Source organism: Diplotaxodon limnothrissa, linkage group LG1 (assembly GCF_057381915.1).
Source record: "Diplotaxodon limnothrissa isolate DT_005_m linkage group LG1, D_limnothrissa_male_GT1.1, whole genome shotgun sequence".
In the NCBI taxonomy this organism is placed as follows: domain Eukaryota; kingdom Metazoa; phylum Chordata; class Actinopteri; order Cichliformes; family Cichlidae; genus Diplotaxodon; species Diplotaxodon limnothrissa.
Window position 1 is genome coordinate 31,939,799 of NC_140596.1, and position 17,220 is coordinate 31,957,018.

General features: G+C 40.6%; 1 protein-coding gene and 1 pseudogene across 4 annotated transcripts in view; both read left to right on the forward strand.

Moving 5' to 3' along the window:
- csnk1g1 (casein kinase 1, gamma 1) overlaps nucleotides 1-4,288 on the forward strand; it is a 38,756-nt gene extending 34,468 nt beyond the window's left edge. For all 3 annotated transcript variants that reach the window (XM_085349883.1, XM_085349887.1, XM_085349892.1), the window contains one exon: nucleotides 703-4,288. In XM_085349883.1, coding sequence (XP_085206009.1) covers nucleotides 703-757 — 55 coding nt within the window. In that variant the 3' untranslated portion in view covers nucleotides 758-4,288. The remainder of the gene's footprint in view (nucleotides 1-702) is intronic.
- On the forward strand, nucleotides 2,302-11,765 carry LOC146640041 (small ribosomal subunit protein eS17-like; annotated as a pseudogene). Its single transcript, XR_014905434.1, has 6 exons — nucleotides 2,302-2,412; nucleotides 6,417-6,454; nucleotides 7,180-7,331; nucleotides 9,447-9,552; nucleotides 9,777-9,842; nucleotides 10,537-11,765. The product of XR_014905434.1 is annotated as a small ribosomal subunit protein eS17-like (transcript).
- Nucleotides 11,766-17,220: the final 5,455 nt, after the last annotated feature.

Sequence of the window (17,220 nt, forward strand, 5' to 3'; positions counted from 1 at the left end):
TGGACCAGCCTAGGCTGGGCCCAGTGGAGTTATTTACAAAATGTAACCAGACTCTCACTGGTGCATATTATATAGTGCCCACAAACATTGTCAGCTGTGTTTACTGCCAAGTTTCTGCCCGTTTTCTGCATTTAGTAAACCTTGCTGCCTGACAAACATTAATAAATAATATCAGGCCAGAAAGAAAAACTGTCTTTTTAATTATGGCTCCTTTATAACTAAACATTTGACTTTAGGTTACAGCCTTTTTGCATGGAACACCACTATTTGTTAAATATTAAATGAATCTGAGGGTACCCAGTCACTGTCCTATGTCCTAATCTGCTTTTTTCTTGTCTTTGTATGTTCTTATTAACCGTTCAGGCTCACCGTGTCCTGTGACTTTTGTGTTCACTGCTTCCTTTTTAATTTATTTTTAAAGATTTTACCTAGAAGTATTGCCTTCAGAGTCAGTTTGTAGTTTTTGTTCCTCTGCCATTTGTCTGTTAAAATGGTGGGAGGTGAATACGCAAACGCTTGGTGGATGGGAACACATCCATCGTGTCCATGTTAAGGTGTTACTGAGTTCTTACTGTTCTGGTTTAAAAGACAAAGAAATAAGACTCAGATGAGGCTCCTGTGATATTTAACACACTGCCGTGTTTGTTCTTTCTCGTGCTTCTCTCATCCACGCGCTCATTTAACATCCACGTCTTTCTGCAGGTGTTGCTGTTTCTTCAAGCGGAAACGGAAGAAGAACACGCCACGGCAAAAATGATCACGCAGCACCAGCCTGAAACGTTCCAGCTGTTTGGCTCAGTCGATTGGGATTTTATTCGAAATCAGTAAGGTCCCGTTCAGAATAGAAGAGGGAGTCATCTGAGAGATCTTGATTGAATTGTTCTCCGTTTTTTGGACAAGTTTAAAAACGGTTTGCTGAGATGTACAAGATGCTTGTGTCTTCTTGTGGGATTTTTTTTTTGTTGTTGTCTTTTTTCTTCTTCTTCGCCCTCCACCCCTCTGTCAAGCTGTGCCGGGTTGTGTTGCAGGTCAGTCAGCCAAATGGGGAAAAAACCTTTCTGATGGAATTTTGCAGAGGATAATCCTTTTTCCTTCCTCCCCCAAGACTCCCAACATCAGTATTTTTTTTTTTTTTTTCTCCTGAAGAGGAAGAGATGGCACCTCCTGTGGAAACTTGCTTCACTACGATTCCTGCTTGACTCATAAAATCATCATCTTCAGTTCCTTTCTAATCTCCTAAATGCATCCTGCCCTCAGTTTGCAAACTCATTATGACACAAAGCCCTTTATGATGATTCCTGATGTAGGAACTGAATGTAACACAAGAAGAGCCAAGAGTGTAACCGCCTATCGTCACATACAGGCACAAAGAGCATCAGTCTGCCATTTGGCCTCTGCACGTTATATTTTTTGTTGTTGTTGTTTTCTTTTTCCCCCCCGTCCTCCAAAGAGGTCAACTCTGGCACTGGGACCGGGGCCTGAGACATCAGAAAACAGAGACGCCTCATGTACAGTGTTCTCTGCTCATGCTGCTTGGTTAAAGCGCTCCCTTAACCTCGCTGCTGTCAAAACACACTACAGTCTCTTTGGACTCTCCTGCAGTTTTTGCTCCTACCCTTCGCTGAGCAGCAACATGACACTTGTAGATGCAGGGGGGTGGGAAAACAAATGCTATTTATGCTATTTATCTCTCGGTTTCCACCAGTTTTTCCTACTAATTCTTAAACATACGCACTGAATGTATGGACAGTAAAATAAATGACTTTAAAGCATTTATATAATCTGTCACGTGCACGGGAATGAAATTGCAGTTGGGGAGCTGAGACCAATGTTTAAAAAAAAAAAAAAAAAGAAGAAGAAAAAAAAAGGTGACCAAAACTAGGTGGGAGGGTCTTAAATGTTGTTGATCTTGTAGACATTGGGGGATGCTTTGGAATAACATGAGGAAAAAGTGATGTGAGGCACTTTTGGAGAATCACAGCCTCTGAAACGCTTCTGTCCAATGCCTTAACCCCCCGACCAACCTACTGACCGACCAACCGACCGCAGTCACATCACCACTTGGATGACACGTTGGCGGCATAGTTAATGTGAGATTTCAGTGTCTTTTTTTTCCTTTTCTTTTCTTTTTCCCATCCCCTCCCCTTTTGGGTATCCTGTGTAATAAAGAGTACCAGACTGTTCCCAGCTAGTGTGAGAGCAGTTAACGACTTCCCCTTTGTTGACACACTGAAGATGTATTCCCAAGAAAGTGATGCCAAATGGAACGTTTTGGTGTAATGATGTGTAACGGTGTTCCAGATGTCCCCCAGATGTCCCCCGTCCCCCAGTTACCCTTGTGCGTACCAGTGTGAAGACCCCACGTGCTGCAAAGTGGTGACGTTTGGACGACTGCTGAACCCCCTTCTCCTTGTCAGCACCGGGAGAGGAGAAAAGAGAGGGCGGAGAAGTGAACGTGTCTGTACCATTCTCACTCTTTATTTAGTGTCACGGAGGACTGCCTTGAAACAAAATCCTCAGTACGTCACCTTGCCTATCCTCCTAACAGAATGAATTACCATATGTGTGTTCTTTTTCTTTTAAATTTTACATCTTATGCTAATGTGAATTTGTTGAATGCAATTTTTTTTTTCATTCCAAATAGCCATGGTTTTATGGGGAAAGAGAGGTTAAACAAACAAACAAAAAAAAGCTTGAGACCACGACTGCACTACATTTGTTGACCCCGGCTTTCCCTGACGAGACCCTGCCTTCTTAATACTGTACTTTAAATGTGCTTATTACTTTAATTGTAGCTGCCTCGTGTGCTAGGCCTTCCCTATAGGGTGCAGGGAATGCACACACACACACACACTCTTCTGTTTTTTTGCCCCACCCACTTTTTTTGTTTGTGTGTGTGCCATGACGGCTTCCCTTCACTCCATTTCCCTCTGTCCACACACACACTCATTCATCCAAGACCAAGATGAGTGGAGTTTCAGGTTTGTCTCCATCATCTTTAGAAATATGATGTTGTAGATGTTGCAGATATTTCTCAATGAATCAGTATGTAAACCTGCTTGTTATATGTATTTACACTGTATAGCTTCCAGTTTATTATTATTTTTTTAACCCCTGACATGTTGGTTACTCTGGGGTCTAAGTTATTGTGTTATTGAAAGTACTTGAATTTGAAAATCTACGGGACCTTTTCTTCTTTTCTTTTTTTTACCCCTTTTCTTTTCTTGGGCGTTACCATAGTAATTCCACACATAGGATTTGAGGGGAACGGTGGGAAAACCAGGCTATCTGAATGACAGGTATTCATGTCTCTGATATGTCTTAATGCCTCTTAAAGTTTATTTTTTCCCAGACAAACACGGCTCGGCCATTTCATTCCAGCTGCCTGAGGAAAAAACTCAAAGTATTCTGATATGGATATCCAGACTGTAGCCTTCAGTCTTTCCCCCCATGGATTTCCCTGAGTGCCATTTCCTGAGACTACTACTAGCCCATGCCTTTTACCTGTGCCAGGAAAATATGAAGTTGAATGTTTTATTATTTTAGCTTTTTCTGTCTTTGGATGATTGCATTCCACCATGTGTCCTTGAAGGGGTCCGCTGTCATTTTTGGGAAGAATCCTCGAGCAAACGTGGCTCAGCGCAGCAAAGCGTTGCAGTGAAAGTGTTTCACGAGTCGTTCCTGTTGGTTTCTTTCATTCACAATGTCACTGGAGAGAAACCGGACACCAGGTTTATTATTCCCGAGTCGGATGTTGTGACTGATCATCTTTGCGACATTTTCTTCTTCCGTTAAAGCTTGCAGGCTGTCCAGCTCTTCAGCTCCCGGCTGAAATGCTCGATATGTTACTCTGATGTATCCGCTTTTCTTACTGTTGGCCTCATGCAGAGTGGTATAGGAGTGCTCTGCGTGACTTGTATCTGCATGGCTTACCTGGAGACTATCTTTCTCTCTCTCAGTCTCCAGCGAATTTCCTCACCTGTAGGGCTCGTATACTGTTGGGTCAGTGAGTCAGTTTTGGCTTCCAGGCCTCATGTAAAATACATCAAACATTTTCATGTCTTCATTCCTTTTCAGCGGCCATTATTTCTTACACAGTTCACTTCAGTCAGACTTTGGATGTGTGGAACTTAGTCAAAGCAGAGGACGGTGTGAAGTGTGAATGAACGGCTTCGGTCTCTTTGGGTTCTCTGGCACTTTTTCCTCGTTGCTGTACTGTAGACTTACTGTGTGTTGGATTTACTGTATTTTTTTTTTTGTTTTGTTTTTGAGGGAGAGGTGACATTTGCTACAATATTGTGATGATTATTTGAACTGTAAATTGTACAGAGTTCACAATTGTAGTCCGTTTTCTGTTGGGAATCCATATAAAATCGTATTCTCTGATCATTTTTTCCTTTTTCTGGTTTTTTTTTTTTTTTTTTTTTTGTGTGTTTTCCCCCTGACTGTGGAAAATCAAATTGTACAGCTCCAGAGTTTATCCTCCTCCCTCGGCATTGTTTGTTTTTATTTTTTAGAGCCTATGATTAAGAGGAATCTTAAAACTGTAAATAAATATTATTGTGCTGAAATATGAATGTCACTTCAAAAATGTATTTGAATGAGTTAGTCAAGGGCTTCAAGAATGAAGGACCCACATTTCTTTTTATGGTTTCATATTTTTGATTTGCAGAAAGGTAAAGGTCCTTTTTATCTGAGATGCCTATATTTTATTTTGTGTTTTGTTTTTTGTTTTTCTCTTTGGATTCATATAATACAATGTGTCACACATGAACCTTATAAAAATCACTTTTTATTCCCTCCACACCTAAAGGGAAAACTCCAATTTGCACCCTTTTTTATGTAAAATAAAAGATCTCTCCACCTTGTGGGCATGTCTCTTGTGACGTGATTTTTGTAAAGTCTGCTTCAGGAAATGTTTTGACTTTGATCAATTTTTTTTAATGTGTGTGACTTATAAACCCAGCAGATTTGGACCTTCATATTCAAAAACCAGAAATGCTGTTTTCAGCTCAGTGTCTGTATAGGGATCTTTGAAGTTTTCTATCAGGTCAGCTGTTTGAAGACAAGTTTTACTTTGTTTTAGAGTTTGACTGATAGAGGAGACCAAAATATTAGAGATATCAGCCAATATTTTTTTCCTTATGTGGAAGTTTTATACTGCCCTCTGGTGGACAAACAGTGCATCACCACCTCCTACAAGGTTGAAGGGTGTTTCTCCCATCTTTTTCTTAATTGTATTGGTTTGATATTAATGCTGATACCTATAGACTGGCAAATGTCTAATATTAGTCTTGCAAATAAGTTGGATGGGTTGATAAAAGATATACATTTGTGTCACAGCAGCCAAAACAAGAATGTGGCTCATAAAAATAAAGCTTTTACCATCAAATAGCTGAGGAAAGAAAATACACAAATTAGCTCACTTGAATTAAGATGTGGAACGGTCAATCTGCAGGCTTTGAATTAGAATTGGAATTTCATAACAAACTCAGATTTTGCTCTTTAAAGGTTTTTAACACCATTATGGCCGGCCAATGTAAACGGACCATTTCAAAACAAACTGGTGCTGGAGGTATTTTGACAAAAGTTTCCTTTTTACATCTGTCACAATAAGGTATTGCACGTAGTTTTAGCTACATTATCATGTAAGTTGTGAAATGGTTTTAATAAAGACGGGTCACATTTCTTTTTTTAAATGTTTTTTATAAATCCCTTTACTCCTAAGATTTATATTTTGTTGCTAGACAGCTTGAAAACTGTCACTTAGCAAATTAAAAATATATTAAAATATATTTCACGCTCAAAAATCAAATTTCATCTTGGACTGAGACAGTCTTAGTCCCTTGGGGCTGCTTTGCACAGAAAATATTTGAAAATAAACAAAAAATTTCATTTTGTAGCAAAATGTTAAACCTCTGAGCAGTGCACTCCAGGTTTTAATTTACTGTATCAGTCTAATTAGTTAAAAACATGAAATGGTGACTGTAATTAAAAAAAATGTAACTGGTTATTTCTCAATTTTTTTTATTGCTGCAAAGTAATGTATGCATATGAATGAATGTTTGTGCTGTTAAAGCAACTTGTCATCTGTAAGACAAAATTACAAAATTTGGTTCAAATCTCAAAATGTTGATTTAATTTAATTTTCTTTTGCATCAGTTGGAATGATTTCCTCAGCATTTCAAGTTTTTTAAGGCTCAGCTCAACACTAACCGTGACCCTGACACTAATCCTAATTCTAATGTTGATTTATTAAATTGAAATTTTGAGATAGAAACCCAAATCTTGATTTATGTGCATAACAAAAAAATAGTTCACAGTAACGTGATGTTTTCTCCTCCCACCGCCAGGCGGCGACACTGCTCACTACGCTGTAGCAGCGCAGCCTCTAAACTATAAACTTCCGGTGTGAGCGTGCGTTAACCCTTTTCCACCGGTCCGAGTCAACATGGTGGGTCCACGGAAAGCATTTCATCTAGTCGTCCTCCACAATCCTTCACAATCCTCACTGGCTGTCCCGTCACCGAGCGGCTACTACCGTCAGTCTGCACACAGGCGACACGAAGATTTATAAAAGCGGGTTTTCGACGCACTTTGGTGGCGTTAACCATGTAAACACAGACTGACTGCTCCCGAAGTAACCGGGCACCAAGCCGCAGTTTCGCGGTGCACCTTTACGGGCAGTCGGCAACAGTTTGGCTCCGCTCGTGTTTGTATGCTTCTCATACCGAGTTAATGTCCGTTAGTTGTTGGAGGAAAGTTTGTTCATAAGGACAACTTGACTTCCGTTTACCCGTCTTTACCGTGGCAATGTTTTGCACGGGGACTAGCTGCTCGGTGACTTGATGGTGATGAGTTTGTGTTCAATGTACTCAAAATATGTTTTAACGTTTATTGGCCATTAATGTCTAAATATGTAAGTTTCGTCTGTTAAATAAGTCGTTAAATGTGATTTATAGACGTTTAAACTCACTTTACATTCCGTCATATGATCTGTCACTACGTAATTTTAACCTGTGACACACTTTGCCACTAAAAGCTGTCATACCTTTTCTCTTATGCCAAAGTTTTTAAACTCCAGACCGTGTTTTTTGGGGGAATCAGTGAAGATATTTGAAATTCCTTCTTCAGCAATTCATACACACGAAATCTAAGTCTGTGTGCCTCCTCCTCCAGGGTCGAGTCAGGACCAAGACGGTCAAGAAGGCCGCCAGGGTGATCATCGAGAAGTACTACACAAGACTGGGCAACGACTTCCACACCAACAAGAGGGTGTGCGAGGAGATCGCCATCATCCCTAGCAAACCTCTGCGTAACAAGATTGCAGGGTGAGTGGGGTTTCGGCTGTGTGCACTCCTGCTTTAGCCTCAGATCATGATTTGTTAAGCACAGATTTAAGGCAGAGGATTTCAGCTACAACATGCTGTTATTTCTTCAGCACAGCTTCACTATCCTGAGAGATCAAACATTATTTATGAACCTCTGTCCCTGTCCGAGCACACCGCACAGGAGAATGTCAGAGCAGCCCACATAGATGTATTTGAGGTCTGGTGGGGCCAAGCGTTTAGCTAGCTGACTTGTAGATGGTAGTAATTTTTTCCAAGTGTAGCTTTAAATCAAAATCTGGCTTGGTTTTCCCCTTGGTGTGGTTCCTTTGTCCTAAAGTGGCTCAAAACGGATGTAAAAAAACAAAAACTAGTGGTTAATTTATGTTGAACTTTATCCGACCTCAGTCTGACAGCAGGGGTAGGGTGTTTGCAGTTCGCTGGCAGTCCAGGGATGGCCCGTCTACCTGCAGTGAGCTTTGTTGTCAGATGGAGGCAGTGTACAAAGTATGTGGTATAACCGGTCTGTGGGCCACTCTTGCTTGTCTACTGTTGGCCCATTGGCCATGGAGAAGAGTGAAGTGAAGCAGATTGTTTAAAAACAGTGAAAAATGTACACTGTCTATGCTTTTCATGCCATATCTCTGAAGTTGTTTTTCATGGTGAAAACAAACTTCCCGAATCTGTGCCCCTTGTCAACCAATCAGCATTAGGCAAATGCTTATGTAATCAGTTTCCAGTGACGTAAAGTAAGGATTTTGAAGGACCGCAAAGCAGCACATGTGGAGCTGTTGGCGTAAAAAAATGAAGTTTTCCAATCAGCTGTTGCATGTTTGGGGTGCAGAGATGGTGCACCCCAAGTCAGAACCTCTGAGAATTCCTCCCTCTGATTTCCTACAGCTCGTCATGTCAATGAAACATGAACACTGTTTTATTCTTGAATTCAGGCTTTGTCTTCATTTGTGCGTGTTTGTTTTTTGATATTGAATGAGATTGATATGTTGTGTTTTATACGAGTGGCATCTACTATTTTTAATTTTTTTTCTTTTAATTTGGGGGGGGGGGGGGTTGCTTTTTGGGTTTTCTAATTTTTCTTTGAGAAAAAGGTGACACTCGCATGATTTAGCGCTGATATATCTTCTTTGTTACCTCTATGGGGCAGGGATAGCTCAGTAGGTAAAAGTGGTCGCCCCATGATCGGAAGGTCGGCGGTTCGAATCCACTTAACGGCTACCCTGAGGTACCCCTGAGCAAGGTACCGTCCCTACACACTGCTCCCCGGGCGCCTGCTTAGTGGGCTGCCCACTGCTTCACTGAGTGAATGGGTCAAATGCAGAGAAAAACAAGTAATTTCCCCATGGGGATCAATAAAGTATCCATTATTATTATTATTATTATTATTGAATGAAGCCGGTGAAGAATCAGAGTGGCAATAAAGTTTAAATGTGATTCGGGTTGGGGACAGTGCATTTGCTTTACAGCGAGAAGGTCAGGTTCAAGTCTGCCATTAGGCAGTTTGCATGTTCTCTCCAGGTACTCCCGCTTCCTCTCACACTCAAAATGTAGTTAAGTGTGCATGTGAGTGGGAATGAGCCCTGACAGACTGCTGACCTGTCCAGCCTGCCTGTCAGCCTAATGTGATTCGGGGGGAGGTTGTTTTGGGGGTTTTTGGTTAGTTGGTTCATTAAAAAAAAAAAAAGACTCAGCTGGTATGAGTTTCACACCACGTTTCTGCAGGTTAAACGACTTGATGAGCTTGGAAGACGAGTCATGTGAAGTGCTTGTTTTTAGCTGAAGTCATTTTTCTCGGATTGTTAGATTCTGTGTGTGTGATGTGCTTCTGTTATGAACTGGTGCACAGTAGCCACTCATTTAAACTCCACCATTGCTGTTTGGAATATTTTCTGTGTTTGGTCTGAATTAACTAAAACTTCAGACATGTTGAACAAAAGTTAAATCATAAAACTTCTAAAAAAACAAAGTTAAACTTAGAAACATTTGTATTTTGCTGCTGGAGGTTTGGAGTACGTAGAAATGTGAACTGCTTACAGTCAGAAAAAATGTGTACTAATCTGCTGTAGGTTTCTGATTGCATGTTTGTGCTCACTTGTGTCTCAGGTATGTGACACACCTGATGAAGCGTATCCAGCGCGGTCCAGTCAGAGGAATCTCAATCAAGCTGCAGGAGGAGGAGAGAGAGAGGAGGGACAACTACGTCCCAGAGGTCAGTTCACTGTCTTCTGTCCTACCTGTGATGGCTGACTGTAGTGCTCCCCGTGCCTTAGGTTGCGCACCTCGTGTCGGGCTACGTTGAGCTGCCGCTCGAGTGTCCACGGGCTTCCTTAAGCATCTTTGTTGTCACTGAGCATTTCTCTCCAGCTGTTGCTGGAGTAAACATGGAGGTGAAAGGACAGTTCAGGTGGCTCATTTGTGTCTCTCATCCTGTAGATTTCTGCTCTGGACCAGGAGATCATTGAGGTGGATCCAGACACAAAAGAAATGCTCAAGATGTTGGTGAGTCTCAGATGTTATTTGCTGATTTATTTGGTTGCCACATAATAGAAAGTCCTTCTGAATTTCCAGCAGAACCCTGACGTATGATTTCCGTTAGTAACACTTAATATTTTGATAGAGAACATAATGGGCACATTGCAAAGAAATTGCCAGGTGTAATTTATCAATAATGGCCATTTAAGTACCAGTGTGTTTAGTGGGGGTGGGAAGGAAGTAGTTCTACACACATTAAATGAGTGCATTAAAAGGGTGGAGCAATCACCTGTTTTTTAACTGACATTTACATTTTTTTACATTTTTAACTGACTGAGTCTTTGCAGAGTTAAAGCATGCCCATATTTATACGTCATGCGTCCAATTTAGGCTGTGGTGTGTGGTTAGAGCAGGGTGAGCAAAATTAAGAATCCAATACATTAATAAGCAGAGAAAAGATAAATATAGAAACAGAAAACACTGGCATGTCTTCTTTTTCTGTGACTTCTGTAAACTTTTTTCTGAGTTTATGGACTCAGAATCACAATGGCTGCATCCACCTGTAATCCAGTCGGGGTAAAAATGAGAAATAGTCTGGGCAACAAAGTCACTTGTTTATCATTAGTTTTTATTTAGTCTGAGGTGTCATTGCTAGCTGAACTGTCATGTCACAGCTTTTAACTTGGTTGTTTAAATCACTAAAACTTTCTTCTTCTTGTAGGACTTTGGTGGCCTTTCCAATCTTCAAGTCACTCAGCCGTCCATCGGGATGAACTTCAAGACGCCACGAGGACTTTAAAATCATGTTTGATGGCCTCTGAATAAAGACAGTTGTTAAAAATGTTCAATTTAAAGCTTTCTGGATCTTTCCTAAAACATACATGAACATTAAGGAGTGCACGTTCTCATCAGCCAAACTGCCCTTACTGAGAAAGTCAATAGAAGCGCTTTGGATAGGTAGTAGTGGTAAATGAGAAGAGGCTCATTGCATCATGGGAATCCACAGTATGGCCATGGTACTTTTAAGTGAATTTCAAGTACTCAAACACTATTCTGCTTCAATAGTTGGGCAGTGGTATTAACAGAATCAGGTGCTTCTAATGTCTTGTGCTTCTGGTAATGTAATTGCACTGGGCTGAGTCGAGTCACACAAAGTAGTTGGTGTAATTAACCCTCATAATGTCCTCCCGATTTCCATACACCTGTGGTCAAACATGTCCCCACTTCATTTGAGTGTTTTTTAAAATATAAAGTATAAATTGTCAATCAATTCAGTGTTACACCTTACTTTTACTTAAGACCAACACATTAACACAAAATTTAGGCAACATTTTAGGGCCACCAGACCTTGTTTACATAAAGTTCACTGTGTTTTCAAGTGGAAATAAAACAAGAAAATAAAATATTTAATTGATTAGATAATTTTGACTGACTAACTACAGAGTGCTGTATGTTGAACTTTAGTGAGAAAGTTTTTTTTGTTTTTGTTTTTTGAAGCCTTTATAAATTTTAAATGGCAGCACATAATCCCACCTGTGGTCCTCAGGGGTCAAAAATGTCTCCATCTAGTTTGATTGATACTTAATTAATATGAAGTGGATTTTTTCCCCACTTTTAATTAAAACTCAATTCAAACATTTTGACACAATTTTTTTTTTTTATTCCATTTCAAATTTAAGTGATAAAAACCTCATAAAAATGAATTTTTTCTTTGTTTTCGGGTAAAAAATAAATTAAATCATCAGTTATTGTGATTATCGTTTCACAACCAGAGTCGGTTGCTTTAACAGATGATCACAGATGGGTTTATGTCAAAGTTAATTTAGAAAGCTGTTTTTAAACTACTTCAAGTTTTTTACTGGCAGCAAATAATCACATCTGTTGTCCTCTGGGCTCAAAAATGACCCCGTTTGCTTTGACTGTTTATAAAGCCATGAGTATAAAATATCATCCATCTCTGTGTTTCAAGGTTTTATTCATCTTTATTCCAACTCATTACCCTTCAGTTTTCTATATTTTGGCATGGTAGGACACCAGGGCATGGGTCTGAGTGAAGGTAAACTTTCATGAGGACGAAGGTGTGTGTCCATATTTGACACAAGTGCAGGAGGAAGCTCAAGTTTATTCCTCTGCACTGGTCCCATCATGGACAGCTTTCTTTTCTGCAGTTGCAGGCCAACAAACAAGTTGTTACAGGTGATTGTTTTCTTTTTGAAACCTGCAATGTTAGGGACAATTCGCGTGTCCTGACTGCAGGCCAGATAATTTGACATTGTACTCTAGCATGTTCCATGTACAGCTGGACCTGGCATCACATACTCTAAATATATTGACAATATTTTCTATATCTTCTAACCTGGATGTTCCTGAACAGTGATTCTCCCTCCTCATTATACTAGAGGACAACATGTGCTTTGTCCTACTGGTCATTGCTTTGCACAACATGGTAAAAAAAAAAAGTATGCTGATCAAAGTATGCAAATCTCTAGTGCAATGGAGGCTTGTGAGCATACTTTCTATGTATTATTGTAGGGTCTACCTTACAATATTTTCAGACCATTTGATGAACAAAAAAACAGATTTTTGATAGCAAAAGATTTCTTTAGAGGACAAAAATGACCCAAGGACAACACAAGGGTTGAAGTGATCTGTACTGCAGATGCAATGCCAAGGTTTTAAAGGAGAGAAAAAAAGCATTCATGGCTGGTGTTTGAAGCCTGCCTGCATCAGGAAACCAGCCCCTAGCTTAGCCTTGTACTACAGTTATTCTCCATTGGTTTGGCTCATTTCTTGAAACAGAAATTACATTCTCAAAACTCTAAGATCATTTGGCAAAACACTCTTACAGCTTAGCACAACACTATAGCTCACCTGCAAAAGCTCATATCTCTTCCAAAACTGTTCACTCAGGCTTCAATCTAAATCCCTTTCGCATTTAAACAGTCAGTGTCTCCAAAATGGCAAAGATCCTTCTCAATAGCTTTGGCTCATTTCTCGACACAGATCGGACATTCCCATCATTCGTGATGCTTTTGTCAAAATAAACCTGGATGGTTGATCACAACAACATGATCCACCTGCAAAAGCTCATATCTCTCCTAAAACAGTTCACTCGTGTCAAAACGACATTTCTTTCTAATCTGAATAGTCAGTGCCCCCAAAATGCATCGTCCCCTTGGCATTGTGTGAGTGCTGCCATACAAAATGTTTAGATGTTTTGTCACTATGGCAGAGGACCAACAATATACAACAGAAATGAGTAGCCTCCATCACAGATTGCACTCACACTACCAAGGAAATTATAACCATTTTTTATTCACACACAAAGAAAGTTTCATACATATGTAAAAAGAAAATGTACATTACAGTAGTAAATTGTATGAACACAAAATCAAAAAACAAGGACTTATTCAGTGGTCGCTGTACTCATTCTCCCGCTCTTGTCCACTGTCTTCACCCTCCTGATTATTTACACGCTGTTGTCCGTCTGGCCACAGATTCTCGTCCACATCACAGCGGATACTTTCTCTTGCGATGCAACAAGGGAAGACACGGCGTGCATGCCGCAACCATCCCCTGCGTCCATAGCATGGAGCAGGGACGGCTGATCCTGAGCATGATGCTCATACACTCTCCACCTCCAAGCAGAGAAAGACTCCTCTATCGGATTGAGGAGAGTAAGGTGGTAGGAACCCCATGACCATCCTTGGATGTGTTGCAAACCAGCCCCTAATGAGTGGGCTATGGTGGAAATTGACATTGTCCCACACAATTACATAAATGGGTAGGTGAGGCCCTATGAGACCTCTCTCATTTTCAGGGATAAAATCGGTATAAAGGCGATCCAAGAAGATGAGGAGCTTGTGTGTGTTGTATGGGCCAAGACTGGGGATGTGAGTGGCCACACCATTCTCAGAAATGGCAGCACACATAGTTATATTGCCCCCTCGCTGACCTGGGACATCCACTGTGGCCAGGTGGCCAATAATATTATGGCCACGTCTTTGGCCCTTGGCCAGGTTGAAGCCAGCTTTATCCACGAACACCAGGATGTAAGGGGTCTCATGTCCTTCCAATGCCATTATTCTCTAAAATAGAGTAAAGACCATAAAATCAGTCATACAGAAGAGTCATATACTACAGTTAGACAATTACCTGTTCTCCCCCACAGGTTCAATATACTACAGGCCACTACTCCAGTGGTTCTAAACTATAATAGGCCTATGAGGAAGTACTGCAGGGATATTTGATAGAAAGGGGAGTGGGAAATACTGATGACTTACTGAGATGTTACAGTGAAACCTACAGTATTAGATAGATTTGATTGGGAGACAATAAAATAAGGATTGTAATGAGAATTGTATCATACAGTAAACTGCAGTTTTCTGTTGAAATTGTTGAAGTCAGATGAAGCAAATACTGATTCTGAAATCAGGTAAAGGAGGTATTGAAACCAAATAAGTGAACTACTGCTTACTGTGATTACAGGTAAGGTTATAATGAGAGACAACCAGTAACTGACTTACATTTACATACTGGTAGCGCAGCTCCTTCACTCTGTCAGAGTTCCTCTCATATGGTAACCTGTAGATTTGTTTCATTGTCATCTGATGCTTCTTCAAAACCCGGTTTATTGTGGAGATGCTTAATGTGTTTATATTCTGGAATATATGATTGTCCTGAAGGATGGCATCGCGGATCTGTCTCAATGTGATGGCATTATTTGCGGCCTCTTCCCCCTATTCCTCCACCACGCATTGTCAGTCCTCTTCTTCTTCCTCCTCCTCTTCCTCGAGGAGGAACTTCCCCTTGTCCGTTTGCTTGGCCTTGTCTATCCATGTTCAGAGATCTGACTGGCTCTGGTCAAGCTCTATATATCTGTGTTTGGCAGCACACAATCATGGAACACACCTGTGTGTGACACTACCCCTTCGTTAGTCTAGTTTCACCTGACTGTCAACGACTGTCATCAATTTATCAAATATTCAAAGAAATTCATATATGGTATTCATGGTATTATGTTCTTGACCAATTTTGACAATTGAACAGACAGTTGTGCGAGTACTTATACAATGAAATCATGCTGACATGTTTTGGAGGGAATGATCATTAGACTGAGAATCAACTAATCAGTTTAGATCTACAAGATCTATTCATTTGGAAAATGTGCTAAATGTGGGCTAACTGTAGGCTACGTGTACTTAATCATTTGCAAAGATGCACTGAGACAATTGAGACATGTACTAAGGCATTTGCCATTTGATAAAATGAATGAGCCTAGCCCAGCTGTCAAAGGGCGAGAGGCAGGGTACACCCTGGAGAGGTCGCCAGTCTGTCACAGGGCTGACACAGTGAGACCATTGTACTCACATTCACACCTATGGCCAATTTAGGTTGATCAGTTAACCCAACCCCAATAATTGCATGTCTTTGAACTGTGGGAGGAAGCCAGAGTACCTACACAAACTCCACACAGAAAGACCCCACCCTGATGGTGGAATTGAACTTAGGACCTTCTTGCTGTGCAGCAACAGTACTAACCATGCTCTGGATACTTGCACAAAACTGCCAATTTAGATTTTAAGCACAACATTAAGGTAGATTTACATGAAATTAGTGTCAGGTTTAGAAGCAACTTGTAGGTAAGGTTTGACAAGTTATTAACTTGTATCAACCTTGGAGGGGCCTGTGATGTCCTATTTCACACCATTCCCAAGCGTTTGGATGGTTTAGTTGGGCTGGTATAGAAGCTGTGCGCGTGTCAATTTCAGCTTTAATTGTGACTACAGATGTAAAACACTGCTTTGTGACAGGGGGCGTCTTCTAAACATGTCAAACCTTGTAATTTGCCATTGGTTCCTTTCACCACAAACCATATAGCTCTGTGACATTCCACTACCCAGTTACCATCACGTTTCCTGGGCTTACAGTTTACCATCTCTTGCAGGTGTGATCACCTCCTTAATATTTAAAAAAAAAAAAAAAAAAAAAAAAAAAAAAATCAGTTTAGCAGCGACCTGCAGAGGCTGTTGACTGAGATTTCAAAGAAATGACAGCACAAACAATTAGGAGTCCAGACATGGCTAGTAATGCTTAAACACCTTTATTGTGCCCAATCTGAACATACTCCACAACTGTTAAGTAGCAGCAAACTTGGCAGACCACAATGAGGTAGACTTTCAAAACTCTAAAAAGCAGCTGGGCTAAGGGACAACAAGCTCAGCATGACAAACCTAATGGATAAAGAAAAGACACTTCGTCTTTGGCACACAGCTTATTATGCATTTATGTCCAACTGGAACAGGAAGGCAAAATGGGATAAGAAAGCATTGAATCATGTACTGGTCTACTCAAGCTCTGGGATAGATAATTTATCATCAGCTAAGTGGAAGTTCTTACATTCAACAGGAAACAAGCAGCTGTTCTAACATAGGCATGTCCCCCTGCCGATGTACAAAAAGTGATTAAAAACCACTGCCACCTCTCCACACGTGCAAATTAAAAAGTGCAAAAACAGAAATCAAACTATGTACAAATGATTTGCTCACTGTACTTTCATCAAGATCCATCAGTTGCTTGGAAAAAAAGAAAAATGGATTACCAGTTGAGTTATCCAGTACTACAGTTACATTTAATATAACTGGACCAACAAAGTCGAAGTAGTACATCCAACAATTTGTGCCCATTCAGTTGAAATTTTGGAGGGCAAATTAAAAAGAAAAAAACGCCAGGAAAAAAAAATAAATAAAAGGGGGTTTTCCCATAAACAGCCACTGGGTATAATTGTTCAGAATTTTCATGTCATGACTTAAAACCGTTTGTGTACAAATTAGTAAAAAACTGCGTAAAAATGTCTGAAATGCGACTGGTTAAATGAAGCCCAACATTCAACTCCCAAAAGTAAGAAACACCAGTTGGCTTGCACAGGAAAAAACTGATGCCAACTGGGGGTAGGGGGAGGGGGGGAAATAAAAATTTAAAGGCACTGTATGGCGTTTGCCAATGAACGGCAATGAGACTTGCGTGATTGCTCTTCACTATGCAACACATGTAAACCAAAAAAAAAAAAAAAAATTTTTTTTTAAAGAAATGGTGTTTTCATCCACTTCTTAACCTTAGGCTGACTCCCATCTTTCCATCTGGCCACAAGTCTGGGAAAATGCATAAGAGTGAAGGGCCCCTTGTCTTTCCCAACAAGGTCACTGTGCATAGTGCCACTGTGAACAGCAAAAATGTAGCAAGTGCAAAAGTGAACATTTTCTATAGTGATATCCCCAGTGCCTGGTGGTGTGCCATGGTATCCTTGTACCGGAGGTCTGGCACACGTGCTCTCCTTGGCGGGCAGCCTTGCCCCGTGCAGACGGGCACCTCCTCTGGCCCTTCAGGGACTATGAATCCGTCTCCT